The 14,921-nt window shown below is 31.5% G+C and overlaps 1 protein-coding gene across 1 annotated transcript in view; it reads left to right on the forward strand.

The window, feature by feature from the left end:
• LOC139504116 (transient receptor potential cation channel subfamily M member-like 2) overlaps window positions 1-14,921 on the forward strand; it is a 100,718-nt gene that overhangs the window by 4,657 nt on the left and 81,140 nt on the right. Inside the window, exons 7-12 of the mRNA XM_071294177.1 lie at window positions 287-425; window positions 1,608-1,689; window positions 2,907-3,031; window positions 3,785-3,940; window positions 5,973-6,014; window positions 6,831-6,924. Coding sequence (XP_071150278.1) covers window positions 287-425; window positions 1,608-1,689; window positions 2,907-3,031; window positions 3,785-3,940; window positions 5,973-6,014; window positions 6,831-6,924 — 638 coding nt within the window. The remainder of the gene's footprint in view (window positions 1-286; window positions 426-1,607; window positions 1,690-2,906; window positions 3,032-3,784; window positions 3,941-5,972; window positions 6,015-6,830; window positions 6,925-14,921) is intronic.

The following is a 14,921-nucleotide window of genomic DNA, read 5'->3' on the forward strand; positions in this document are numbered from 1 at the left end:
GTTTTCGTAATTTTGTAGGTTATTGTGCATGTTGTGTGTGCTTTACATGTTCATCCATCTGGTGAGTCAAGATATTAAAACCGATTCCTGAAGTTTGCTAGTTTATAGTGCTCTTAGATTGTTGTCGTGGATACAAATAGGGTTTAGCGATTGAAATATGTTTAATTGTTACAAGGTTTTACTTTTGATGAATCCAAATCCAAACAAATTGTGTCTTTATATATGCATGTATATGTTCATTCGTACGAATATATCCACCATCACTTTGTCTTACGTATATTTGTAGTGCGGAGTTTCAATCTGAATTGATACATGCAGCAAAAATGCTTTATGGTTCAAATGACGAAAAGGAAAATACAATACAAACTAAATGTGAAAAATTAATAACGCAACTTGAGGATGAAATGGCAGAACACCCGAAATCGGTATGCATTATTCATTGATCAATGTCGATATTAACACATACAAGATAACATTTTAAAAAATTACCCAAGCATTAGCATGGGCAAGAATAATTATCATTTTAAATGTAAGAAACCATCACATACTCTCAGTTCAATAAAATAGTTGTTGATATTAAAATTAGGTATTTCGCTATGTTTATGTGTGAAGTAGTAGGTAGAAATTTTGAACTTTTGGAAAGACTATAACATTTTGTGATTTCCAAATAGATAACTTTATAGCTGTATTGGCTATTCAACAGCGTACTTTATTTGACATTTTAAACTACAAATGTATCTTGAATCGAGTTTCACCGATGAGTCTTCTGTAAAAGAAACGCTAGTCTGTCGTTCACAATTATAAGCTAGGTATGTATGTTGAGTTTATCTATATAACAGAGGGACGAAAGATACCAAAGGGACAGTCAAACTCATAAATCTAAAACAAACTGACAACGCCATGGCTAAAAATGAAAAAGACAAACAAACAACAGCACACACGACCCAACATAGAAAACTAAAGAATAAACAACACGAACGAATATGGTTTGTTTATCTGCTTTCTTGGTAATTCAAGGAGAGGCTATAGGTGTAATATCACCCAATCAAAGTATGTTACATCCAGTTGCATAAGAAACAGGCTCGTAAACAAATTTTCCCTTGAATTTGACATTTGTAGAATATTTATGTTACATTTCGTTAAAGTAAAAAAAAAATCTGGGTCATAAACATATATCTTAGGTATTTTATATGAACCATTTTTTATGGGGTTTCCATAAAATATTTTGAAAACTTCAGGTTACATAGTTACTTAAGCTTGTACACGGGTTAAAAAGAGGAAAACATATAATTGGATAACTTCCAGTGATGGTTATTTTCTTAAATAAAGTGAAATGTTATGCCAAACTTTGTCTTTAGTAATCGATAGGATAAAGATTTACTCGTGTCAAGTATTGTTTTATTTAATATACAAATTCTGCACAATTGTTTGAAAAGTGCACTTATAGACGAAAATCCATGGTGGTATTCCACCTATCAATTTTAATAAAGTCGCAGAATAAGAAACATGTTATGACGCTGCTGTAATTGAAAGGGACAATGTTGCTTTATGTCATAGCAAATTTATAGAAGAAAATTAATGTATCGTGATATTTTTATTACTTTCAGATCCATGTGTACTCTGTACATGAAACAACATATACCTTAGACAAAACGATTCAGGATATATTATTTGACGTCTTTTACTTAGGTTTGATTATCATTTAAGCATATGTTTTTAATGAACTTTTTAAATCATTTATCGTTTATCAAAGTGGAATGCCCATATATGACATTGTATTTATGAAGAAAGCATACTAAAAAATACGAAATTCAATATATTTACATTGATTTTTTTTTGTTTTATTTACATCCCAAATTTACTTATATCATCTTTAAAAGATTAGTAGTTACCCACTAATAAGTAAAAATGATCAAACAAATCGATCCAATGCAAAATTATATGTATAAATAACACAAGCATATGTCTGTACTGAGGCAAGAATATGACTGGTGTTGTCTATTCGTTTGATCTGTAGATTATCCCATTTGACTAGGTATTTTTCGTCATTTGACTAGGTATTTTTCGTTTTGAATTTCCCTCAGTATTTTTGTGATTTTACTTTTTTTCTGCTTTAATAGAATACCATAAATGAAGGATATAATACGTTAGAATAAAGACTAAGCAACCTAATAGAAAAAACAAACAGCGCATCAATTTTTTGACAGTATATTAATTTTACAATCGAGCGTCAGTACATTTACATTGTTAACGGTGACTTGTTATAAAAATCAGATTTGCCAGTCCAGTGATGTATTTTTATTTCAAAATGGAATTATTTTATTTTGGTTATCTAATGTTACAGTAAAGTGTTGATTAAAGTACGTTTCTTATCATATTCAACACTTAAACCTTAAATTTACACAATTACGAATTTAATGAAGTCTTTCAGACGTGTTTCTATTTATTGTACTAAATTGAATATTGCCAATATATGCATTTCTTTTTGCACGCACATTTATCTTTTCTTAATGTTAAGCATGTATTCTGAAATATTAGTTTTGGCATCTCAGAAAAGATTGTATTGTATTCAACAAAAGCGGTTTTTGATAAGAGTTGTACAGGTTTAATCCCCCATTGTTGCATAGGGAAATAATCGTATACGTCTATGTTCGAGTAAACATGGTTAAATAGACCTACAAAAAACACATTCGTGAAAGAGTGCATGATTTGCATCTGGAAATAAAACAATTGCTCACAATCTTTTCTTTGATCGAATTAAGAAGACACATAAGAATATTAATTATCATTGGTGTATATATCGTTATGCTCAATTTGCACAGCATGCATATATAATTGGGTACATCCCTGTAATTGAACAGATACAAAACATATGATGGTAACATACTAAACTGATTTATATTTAGACGAACAGAATGAAGACAAGCTTACCGATAACATATTACATTTTGTTGATTTATGGAATAGACCTGACATTGCAGAGAAGAAAATATTTAAGTTAGAAAACAGTAAAGTTTTGGAAGAATTACAGGTAAATGTTATTGTTACAGTTTGATTTGTTATCCACTTCTCGCCGATAAAATCACTTCTTGTAGCTAGACTGAGTCTGCCTTCTGGCAAATAGAGTGGTATTAATTCGGCATAAGCTCAACAGTTTTACTGAATAAGTGTGCTGTAACATCAATCCTTTATTTAAAACATTGTTTACAAAAGTAATACTATTTGCTCAGTGTTCCAGGCCTTAAAGTGACAATACATGGTTTATGATTTTAATTAGTGTATGTTTTTTTATGAACAAAACTTTGAAATTCATTAAATTAGATTTAATCTACGAGCGATGATTGAGCACTCAAAATATACAGATTACCATATTATCTATTTACTTGAGTCGAGAGCATGTACCTCTGTAATTGCTTTTAGTCGCCGTCTGTGTTTCTTTAATTATTCTTTTGTTAATTATGCCTTTGAGTTTTTTTAATTGTTTTATAATTAGTCATTTATGGATTTGTATAATCGACTCTATAGCATAGAGTTCGTCCATTGTTGATGGTTATACAGTTATCTACTTCTCTTTATTTTGTAACTATTTTCCAATGCAAAAGATATCCTAAACCTATATGTTTCCTATTATGTTCTGCTTTATCATGTTTATGCAAATGATATTTGGTATACTTCGGTATGTTTATAGTGTTAAGACCATCTGATTCGAAATACGTGTAAATCATATCCTTATATTCTTCATTGTATATTTAATCATAAAATAAATGTTTTAATATTTTAATAGAAAGAACTAGGCAAAAAAGGGAGCACACTGTCAAAGCTGTTCACCAATGCATTGAGGGACGATAGGATTGACATGGTTAGACAAGTGCTCGAATATATTTTAGACAAGACACTGTATAAAAGTTTCTTAGATAACTCACTTGAAGGCTTATATCAGGTAAGTTAAAATTCATGTATTGTTATCACGCTTGTATATCTAAACAGAATAAAGCGTATACCATTTAAAAAAGATGCGCCGCAAAGCACGGCCATGTTTCAAAATGTGTACATCCACTTTTATTTTTGTCCATCTGATGAGTTAAGCCTTTTTCAACTGATTTTTATAGTTCGTTCTTATGTTGTACTGTTATACCACTGTCCCAGGTTAGGGGGAGGGTTGGGATCCCGCTAACATGTTTAACCCTGACACATTATTTATGTATTTGCCTGTCCCAAGTCAGGAGCCTGTAATTCAGTGGTTGTCGTTTGTTTATGTGTTACATATTTGTTTTTCGTTCATTTCTTTACATAAATAAGGCCGTTAGTTTTCTCGTTTGAATTGTTTTACATTGTCTCATCGAGGCCTTTTATAGCTGACTATGCGGTATGGGCTTTGCTCATCGTTGAAGGCCGTACGGTGACCTATAGTTGTTAATGTCTGTGTCATTTTGGTCTTTTGTGGATAGTTGTCTCATTGGCAATCATACCACATCTTTTTTTATAATTTATGGTTTTTGTTGCAAAATCGGTAAATAATATCAAATAATGTATTTAAACTAAAAAATTCCCATTTGATTATATGCAGAGAACATTTACAGGTCATTATATTTAAATATTCGTCGATTAAATGACATTTGTAGATTACGAATTCGATAATATTCACAGTTTAAGTATACAACCCACAGTGCTATTATAATTATCGTGTTCTTTTCGTTATGTTCATTAATATTATGATTATTGTAAAACCAAGCTGGAATAATCGTTTGGAGTTCTTCCTATATTTTGTTTTTGTTATTTTTGTTATTTCTTATCTTTTCCGAAGTAAAGAGAGAAAAAAAACTAAGAGTAAAGCAAACAGAGAGAGACGATTTGACAGATCACGACTTCATATTTCAAGCTAAAACACAAGTATTTCATGAACGTGTGTTCAAGTTGTTAAGGTAGAATCATTACGAAAACTGTTTTGACACATTTCTGAATTTTCACCTAATAATGAAATGTTGAAGTGTGTAAATTTTATTTGTAAGAATGATACATGCACGCACATGTTTATTACTGTTTACTTGTAAACCACAACGATCATAATATTTAAAATACGTGTACACGGATATTTCCGTAATTTAAATAAAATTCTAATTTACCTTAAGGATGTTTGCTCCTTTGTTAAAAAAAATTAAAAACAAAAATTTCCAAAGGTTGTTTCAAATTATTAGTATTCAAAAGTAAAATCACAAAAATCCTGAACTCCAATGAAAATAAAATCGAAAGTCCCTAATCACATGGCAAAATCAAACAACAAAACACATAAAAAACGTAATTGTCACAAACTGTCGTATTATTGACTTGGTACAGGCATTTTTAAATATAGTAACACAACAAAACTTAGAAAGAAGATTAAATATGACATATCCGTGTTCTAGTTTTTAAAATATAACCATATGAAAATTACTCTAGGTTTTGTTTTTTAAATTTTGAATTGGCATATTATCTTTTAAATATATAGATGAAAAAGTAGCAAGAATTTGCTAAGTTTATCAAAAATGTCTATACGTATTTAAATTATAAAAATTAAACGTAGGGGTAAGCAGGCAAAATGTGTATTGGCACTACGTCATTTAAACTAGAAGACATAAAAAATCTGACGAAAAAAGTAGCGGACATTCTTCAAGTTTAGTATATTGAAACTGCCTAAATTAAAATCATCTTACATTAGGCTAAACATTTTTTCATACTGAATCTTTGAAAATGTATTTTAAGTGTATTTTGAATACTCAAAATTTTATACAAAAGACAAGTATGAATGTCCTTAAGACGAAAGGTCCCGTAGATATTTTGTTTTGTAATTATTCAATTAAATAAAGAAAGATTGACAATAACTTTGTATGTGATAAATGGTACATTCAGTTTGGTCTCACAGTGACTGATTGTAAAGTTGATACGGTATTTGCCATTTGTCATATTAATATCAATTACCACTTTGTTTCTTTCAGACCGACGGCTGCCTTGGAAAGTATCTTTTCCCAGAATTAAAGGTACAATCATATGATAACCGTAATGTTCTCAAACATGTACAAATAACAACATCATTTTGTATTTGATTTGTATTACGTAAGTGTCCTACTAGCAATCTGAATACAAAACATATTACGTTTCCACTCTCCATTCACAACTATCTAACAATAATTATTTCTACTTACTTTGAAATTACACAAATGAATTATTAGAGGCTACAAAATATTATCAGAACAGAAAATAGACGCGTGTGTTGTCAGAATCTTTTAAGCCAGGTGTGGGTACAGTTTTACGATCAGATTGTCCTCAGATCCCTTGAAGCTAAGTGTGGATACAGTATTAAAATCAAGTTTGCCTCAGATTTTTTTAAGCTTGATGTGGATACAGTAATACATCAGATTGTCTTCATAACATTTAATGCGTTTCTTTAGAAAATATATCTCCTGTATGTATAGCACCTACATGATCTATTGTATCCTATAAACTGAGAGAAATACAAATCATGCTTGTGTGGAGGCAACTTGAATATTGCTACATAATAGAAATACCAATCTTTTTATTCTGAACTACACAGTTTGCAACAATAATTTTCGAGAACATAAAAGATTGTAGCCTATTACAAATATTGAAGTGTTTGGAAAAAAAAGAAGTATAAGACACTCTTAAGAATTATTAAAGGCAGTTTGGTCATCTGTACAAATGCTTAACTATCGATGATATTGTATCAATAATAAAATGCACAGTTACGTTTATCTACCTTTGATTGGAACCTGCTATATTATTGTTATCTGGGAAAATCCTGCTCATGATTAGAGCTATCACGAAATATATTTCAGGATAAAACACTGAAACAAAAGAAAATAGTGGAAATGGTTAATGATGCTGTGGTTAAGATACTCGGAAGCGAAGAAATGAAGCCATTTGAGAAAGGTATTGCTAAAGTATTAAGTGAAAATGAAATTAATATGTATTTCCGAAATTTGAAATAATTGTATAATTACTACTAATTTATCATCGACATGTTTTATTTAAATTACATCTCGAGTTTTATAATTAAAAACTCATCTGCTTACTCTAACGGAGCCCGTTATATCACCTCCTGATTTTGTGTTAGTGTTTGTTTGTGTTTGTGCCATGGTGTTTTCAGTTTATGTATGACTTTGAATGTTCAGCTGGTATATGTCACCGTTGTTACACTCATCTTGTAAACGAAAAATCCATGAAACAAACTCGAGCTTTACTGTTGCTACGTATTTTTTGCAGCTCAATTAAGAAAAGAAATAGATTGCAATATCCAAACTGATTCCTCTTTTTCAGCGGACTATTACTAACATTCAAGGTTTTTTCTTAAATTTTAATATTATGTTAATTTTTTAGAAGGAAAGATTTAAAAAACTCACCAAGCCAAAACAAATATTAACTTAATCTATACAAATAATTTTAGAATAATAAGTAAAAGGGAAATCAGCTGTTTTTAGATAAGACATGAGAAATCTGTTTTCTCAGACAAGTTATGATATGTCGTTAGTTCGAATGAAATGTGTACATGTCTAAAACAGACGTTAAAAATAATTGATAAGAGAAACGATTTATTGTGCATGAGAGAACATTTTGATTCTTTAATAATGTTTGGAAAAGACCACTGTCCACTTTGAATAAAACTCATGAGTATATTTCTTGTTAAGTGCTGATGCAAAATCCATAATAAAATGTATAATTCTTACACGCATAATTTGTTCTTGTTAAGAGGCCGTGCCAATAAGCCAATAAAAAAACATGTAAGAGGAAAAAACAATGTTTTCGATCACATCGTTACATCTCGTATCTAAGGAAAATGTTTCCTTAGTTGCGAATCCAAAAAGCGTACCAAAATTAGACAAAAATCAACACATTTACAGGCTACCTAGACCAAAAGTGTGACTAGGAGTGTGTTTGTTGTTAAAAGTACAAAGTGAGGTTACCACTGCAAATCATATAAAACATTTTTATCAGTGATGATGTTTTTGTAATACGTTGCTATGGCAACAGGAAAATGCAAAGGAATTTAAATTGGAAATATTAAGGAATACGACCTGATTTGTATCATATAAATACAAACTTCTGGACTAACAGTGATATGATGTATTATGTAATGCTAATATTAAATATCTATACTGTTAATCAAGAAAATAAAATTGGGTAGACTCTTAAGAGAATGTTTTGCTGACGGTTTCAAAAATTCCTTTTTCACAATTTTTTCTGAGTTTTCTGAAGTGTGCCAGATATGGGGTGAAACCTTGATATGACCTGGTGTCACCCTACTGCTAATCTACTAACAATATAACACTGTTTTGTTTCATGATATGACTGTTTATAGATGGAATATGCCAATTATGAAGTACTGGGGACTAAAAAAGTTGGATTCAGGGTTTGAAAAAAAGGGGGGGGGTTATTGGTTTAAAATGTCTAAATATTTTACCATATTAATGGGCATTTAAAATTCACAATTTTAACCCTGTTTTATTTCACCAGCCCTGGTTATGCCCCTCTAATGTAATACTTAGTTCTGAATTTATAAATGATTTTGATCTTTTTAAATATTAAGTTCATTCATTCCAACCTTTCCAATTACACAAATGAGATTTTTTATATGTTCAACAGTTGATAACTTTACAGAGTTTGTCTGATTAGAATTCACTATAATTATTGATCTAACTTCTTTTTCTAATTAAAGCACCCACAACATCCTATTAAAATAACCCAAATGTTAATTATTTGCTTTATTTCAACTATGGTCAAGCATTTTTAATTCAAAACCTGTTGAGTTTTAAAATCAGTCAATTTACATGGTGTTTGCTGGAAGTTTTGAACCAATTTGGTGCAAAATTTACACTATTGTTCAAGACTAGTACGGTTAAGCTTGTAAACAAATTACCCCCTCACCTCACACATAAGGTAAGTGCCTGTCCCAATTCAGGAGCATGCGATTCAGTGGTAGTCATTTGGTTGAGCTAATATCTCTTTGACATATACCCCATTTCCATACTCAATTTTCAAAGTCTGCGATAATTATTATTTCTTAGTTTAAAGTTAAAGCCTAAATCATGCATGGGTTTTCTAATTTATTTGCTTTAAATATTTGTTCATGCTGCTGGTTTTTATCATTGTTTATAGCTTGCTATAGAGTATGGGGTTTGCTCAATGTAGAAGGTTGTAAGAAGACCAATAGTAGACACATCAGGTTTTGTCTTTTTGGCAATTATACCACAACTCCTTATTTGAGTTCATCTGACACAAAAAAAAATCTGTCATTTTACTGACTCTTCTCTCATTTTATAACTGATATGGTCCCTAGTGTAAACAGTGTATAACTTGCATGTTTTTTTTTTATACACTTTCCCAATTTATTTCTTGATATTAAATGCATGAAATATTAAATAGGGGGATGTAATTACATGTTAAAAAAAAATGGGTGTTGAATCTTTGTATTAAGTAGTGATTTGGTCCAGTTCAAAAAGGTCAAATTTTATCACGTCTGAAGCTGTCAAACTGAATTTTACACCCCCTTAACACAGAATTGTCAATATTTTGAGTTAGAGCTGGTAGAAGTTCCTATAATTTTGATATTATTTGTCTCACTGGTAGTACACTACACTGTAAAAATCTTTTTGAGAAAGAGCAGGTACGATTTTTTTAATTTGGATTTATTGTCTAAAAGAAATGCACTACGAAATAACTGTGTTCTCGGGCCATATATATCCATGGAAGGAATATAACTAAAACTTAAACTTAAACTGCATTAATGTTGTATATATTGTATTAGTATAGAGAGGGAGGGGTAGAAGGGGTCCTCATTCCGAAATCGCTGGCTTATCAACACGAAATCCTGAGGTCCCAACTTAAAATTAATTTAAATCCCGACATCGCGAAATTAGAAAAAAATATTCCCTTATCCCGAAAGGGTAAATCCCGCAATTCCGAGCTTAATCATACTGAAACCAAACAAGACCCAAAGTCCCGTTGAAGGTCCTATCTCCTCGGTTTTCCCCCCATCAGGGACAGTTTTGAATACAAGTATTGATAGGTCAAATTTATTCCAATATCATACATTATTTTCTATTCATGTGGTGTCTCTAATTTCTGAAGAGTTAGCTCTTAAAAAAAACTCTGATTAAAATATATTTGCGAAGAATACAAACTTTTCATTGCAGTTGCAGTAATTCCCAAATACCAAACTAAACATTATACAGACATTCTGTATAGTATACTCATTTGTGTAGAGGTTCCATCCTCTGTTTGTCATTTATAACTTTTACAACTAATACAAAAACAATCCTTTGAATTAAACATACATTTTATTACACCAACTTGTATTTACATTTTCATGACTAGAATATACATTTTTACTTTGTGGCATTACTTTGGCTACAGAGTATTTTATAATATTTTGTTGAGGCGCCAGGGTGACTACCGATTACCTATACACAATGGCTATCAGCTGACCTATGTTGACATAGTGTCATAAAACCCCTGGTAGTTAAACACGGTTACACCACCACCTACCATGGGGAGTGACCGGGGAAAACACTCGTATTACCAATGCTCCAGTTATTAGTGCCCCACCTGTTGTCAGGTGTAGGCCTCCCCTCTATAAGATGAGGTGGAGGAGGTCCCAGAGTTACCCATCTGTAGACCCTACCGTTACCACTAACCACATTTTCCAAACCTGAAAATTGTAGAACTTGTCAGGCCCAGAGCAAAGGCCGAGTGAAATAATCCCCCAATCACTACCAGTCTCCCTGGACCTCCCCCCATTCAAATTTGACTCTGCGCCTAAGGATAGTAGAAGATAATTAATTTCTTTAAAATGTCTTGTTTTCTTTCCAATTGTTAAAATTGTTTAATACTTAAAACCAGAATTAATTCTGGATGCTTAAATCACAATAGTCCATATGTTAATAACGTGCTTAATGACGGAAATGTCCAAATCATAGAAACGCAAATTTATTCCAAATAGTCCTGTATATGTCCAATACTATGAAGGTCCGCCATGTATACTGGTAACCATAATATTGTAATCAAATACAGCAAACCAGTGCCTGAAAATATAAAAACAAAAACAGCAGCAACTATTCTCATATAGTAATGTGAATGCAGTGATCTGGAAGGTTTTTTTCGCTATGGGCCCAGGGCCCCTCAAAAATAAATTCAATGGGCCATTTTTAAAAATAATGGGCCATGTTGTCAAATGAGTGGGCCATTTTAATTGACTTCTGTAAAAAAAAATTATCAGTATATTTTGGCAAAGAGGTGTTGATACTTACCTTTATGATTTTAAATTTAATCATGGATATTGTTCCTGTGATTTTATAATTTCAATTTCAATGAATATACAATAACTTCTTCCAACCCAAACAATATTTAAGTCAACCTTTATTTACAATGTTTAAACTGGTACTGTTGCCTTGTTCATGTTCATGATTTTTTTTTGTACATTAAATTAGGGTCTTCGTCGATACCATACTTATTCTAGACGTTCCGTATCAGAGGACATTTCAGGCATTTCCTCTGCACTTCTTGTATTATTATAACTTCATCACAGTGACAAAAATAACAGTATAAAGTACCATTAATTCATAGAACATAACAACAAATCGCTGAAGTCATATTTACAAAATGTGAAAACGAGCCAAAGACCAAAAAATGACAAGGACAGTTAGGCGTCTTTTAAGAAGACAAAAACTATATTCCTAAAAAGTCTTGGGGTTCTTCAATCGAAATAATAGCAAGCTAAACTAAATCAGATTATTTTTAGAGTTAAATCTTGTCTGTACTAGCCAAATTTCACAAATTTCATGTTGTTTATAAACAAATATATCATGAATGATGGTTAATTACGTTTTTCGGGTTATCAGTTAGACCGCAAGGTTCTATTATTACAATAGGAAAACACTGAGACGTTAAATCGCATGGTTCTATTATGATAGGGAAACCCCCGATATATAGGTGCTCCTATTATTGGAGGAACATTACACAGTTGTGTACACACATATGGCGGCACGGAAGACGATCGGAAATTCATTTGACGATATCATGGCTAAACATTTCGAAACGAAGTGAAAAATATCGTGCGCCACGTGGGCGCTTACATTTGTCACTGTATGCGCCATTTCTTGTCAATATGCGCTATAGGCGCAAGGCGCACATCCTTCCCGATCACTGTGAATGTATAGTATAGGGAGGTCGGGCTGGTTTGTATATTTTAACTTATTTGCGTAACACTTGCTTTTTTGTCGACAGCAAATTAACAAGTGCCCGATACGGGAATTCCAAAATTCTATTCTAGCTGATACGGGAATTCCAAAATTCTGATTCATGCTGCGAGCGCCGCTATGGCCATGCCAAATATGGCATTGAGCTACAGGCTGCAACACCCACGCTCCCACACGAATATTTGATTGAATTAAACCAGATTATTGAAAATATAAAATTTTATAATCTCAATTAATTGCAAATCTCATAGAAGAAGACCCTATATCAATACTGAACGAATAACAATGAGATGAAGAACAACGATCAAGAGTTGTTGACGTATTTCTAAACTATGTTGAGGTGGCAGAAACCAGTTATTTTACAATAAATCTTTAGAATTTCATGGATTTATGATTTTATTTCTTGAAAATTCATTCAATCTTATATACACATAAAATGTATGGTTTCAAGGAACTAAGATGTGAGCGTGCTTATGTAAATATATAGAAAATTTTTAAATTTGGGTGTCTGTCCAGCATGAAGATTTTTAAATTTATAAATGCATTGCAAATAAGGCTAAAAATGTGATGCTCTGATACAAATCTAATCCTCACCTGCAGAATCCTGCTAAAAGCCGACAAGAGTTTTAGCCAATATTCAAGAGAGAAAGGATATTCAGTGAATTAGAGCCTTGTCCGAACCTATCCTTACCATCAAAATCTCAAGATATTTTTGTTTACATAAAACTGAATTTTTTCACCACTTTGATTGGATGCCGTCAAGTGAGGAGACCAAAATTTTGACATCTGATTGGACCTATATGTGAAGGAAATCCCCAACCTGTGCATGCAACTAACTACTTGTGTAGTACAATAGCCTAGAATTTACATTCATTTATTTTTTCAGTCCACATGATGCAATTATATACCTCAATACTTAACTATAACAACATTTCTGCGTGGGACACATGTTCTGGTACACCAAAACTGGTACCTGTCATCTTTAACCACTCATTGAAAACAATATATTTCCATTTTTTTAGTCTGATTGAGTTCTATAGTCATTTGCCATTAAAAATACATGCATCTTATAAGGTTACAGCACAAAAGAAAACATTAATAGGCTCTGTAAGACTAAATTCATTAAAGCATTATTTGCGTCTTTTGACGTCAAACTGCTTTGAATGCAAAAAATTAGAAAAAAAAAATGATTGTGTTCATATTTAATAAATTTTATTGTGTGAGTTTTCTGGTACAGTGTATGAATTAACCAACAGTTTTTAAAACTACTTTAGTTTATTGTTTCATGCATGATATAAAACCACTTACAACTGATCTCAAGAAGTATTTTCCCATTGTTTGAGGTATTAAATAGTCTCAATTCTTGTCACTATCATTGTTCTGTTGACTGCAGTGCTGAAAAAGGCTTAGTTATGAATAAACTAATATTTTTGGTACATATGTTTCACTTTGTAGATCCACGATGCACTAAACTAAGTGTACATTTATTCGCAATCAGTCTCATATCTCTTCTCCACATGGGCTAGCTTTATAGGCCGCATGTTGAAATTTTAGAATTGCCACACTATTGCTGATGAGAGAGACCAGTTTTCTTATTTCTGTAGCCTGTCCTACAGTATCAACTATGTAGTAGACCTATAAAAAAAGAAAAATTCATATACTAATAGTTGAAAAGTAAATAAATAAGAAAATGTCCATATCATATGAAATAAATCATTATAACAGGTAATATACAGTGTAATCAGCTTTTTCTTGTACTATGCTGAGGCTTATTTTATTTGTTTCTCTCTTTGTTATTGCTATTTCTATATAATTTATGATATGAAATCATTGTTTGGTGAACATAATCATTTTAAAACTAATCAATTGAATGTCATTGTTTGTATTGGGATAAAGAGTTATCTGTCTTGATATTTGATAATTCTTAAAATCCATGTAAAAACTTTTTGCTTGCAAACAGACCTATACATTGTCTGTGAATAAAATAAAAATAATACCACACACCTGTAGAACTCTTAAAAAGGTACATTTTGTGATATGTTAAAATCATGTTTAGGCTTAAGGTTGCAGAAACCAGTTATTTTACAATAAATCTTTAGAATTTCATGGATTTATGATTTTATTTTCTTGAAAATTCATTTAGCTTATATACACATAAAATGTATGGTTTCATGGAACTACGATGTGAGCGTGCTTATGTAAATATATAGAAAACCTTTAAATTTGGGTGTCTGTCCAGCATGAAGATTTTTAAATTTATAAATGCATTGCAAATAAGGCAAAAAATGTGATGCTCTGATACCAATCTAATCCTCACCTCCAGAATCCTGCTAAAAAGCCAACAAGAATTTTAGCCAATATTCAAGAGAGAAAGGATATTCAGTGAATTAAAAACCAATTGTTCAGAGAACAATTGAAGGTCTTTCCACCAGTAAATATCTATTTTGATATTAAAATATTAAAAATCAGTCTAAAATGTCAGTTCCTATGGCTTTATGATGTATAGATATGAATTTTAACCAAAGGTCATAATCTAAAACGCCAAATTTACCTATGACCTTGACCTCAATTTCAAGGTCACAAACTGAGGGTCTCAAATCAAAAGACCCTAGGTCTCTAATATGTATGGTTAATAAGTAATATCACTTTACGCATAATTTTAGATGTGGTAGGGGC

This window comes from Mytilus edulis, chromosome 14 (assembly GCF_963676685.1).
Source record: "Mytilus edulis chromosome 14, xbMytEdul2.2, whole genome shotgun sequence".
NCBI classification, from domain to species: domain Eukaryota; kingdom Metazoa; phylum Mollusca; class Bivalvia; order Mytilida; family Mytilidae; genus Mytilus; species Mytilus edulis.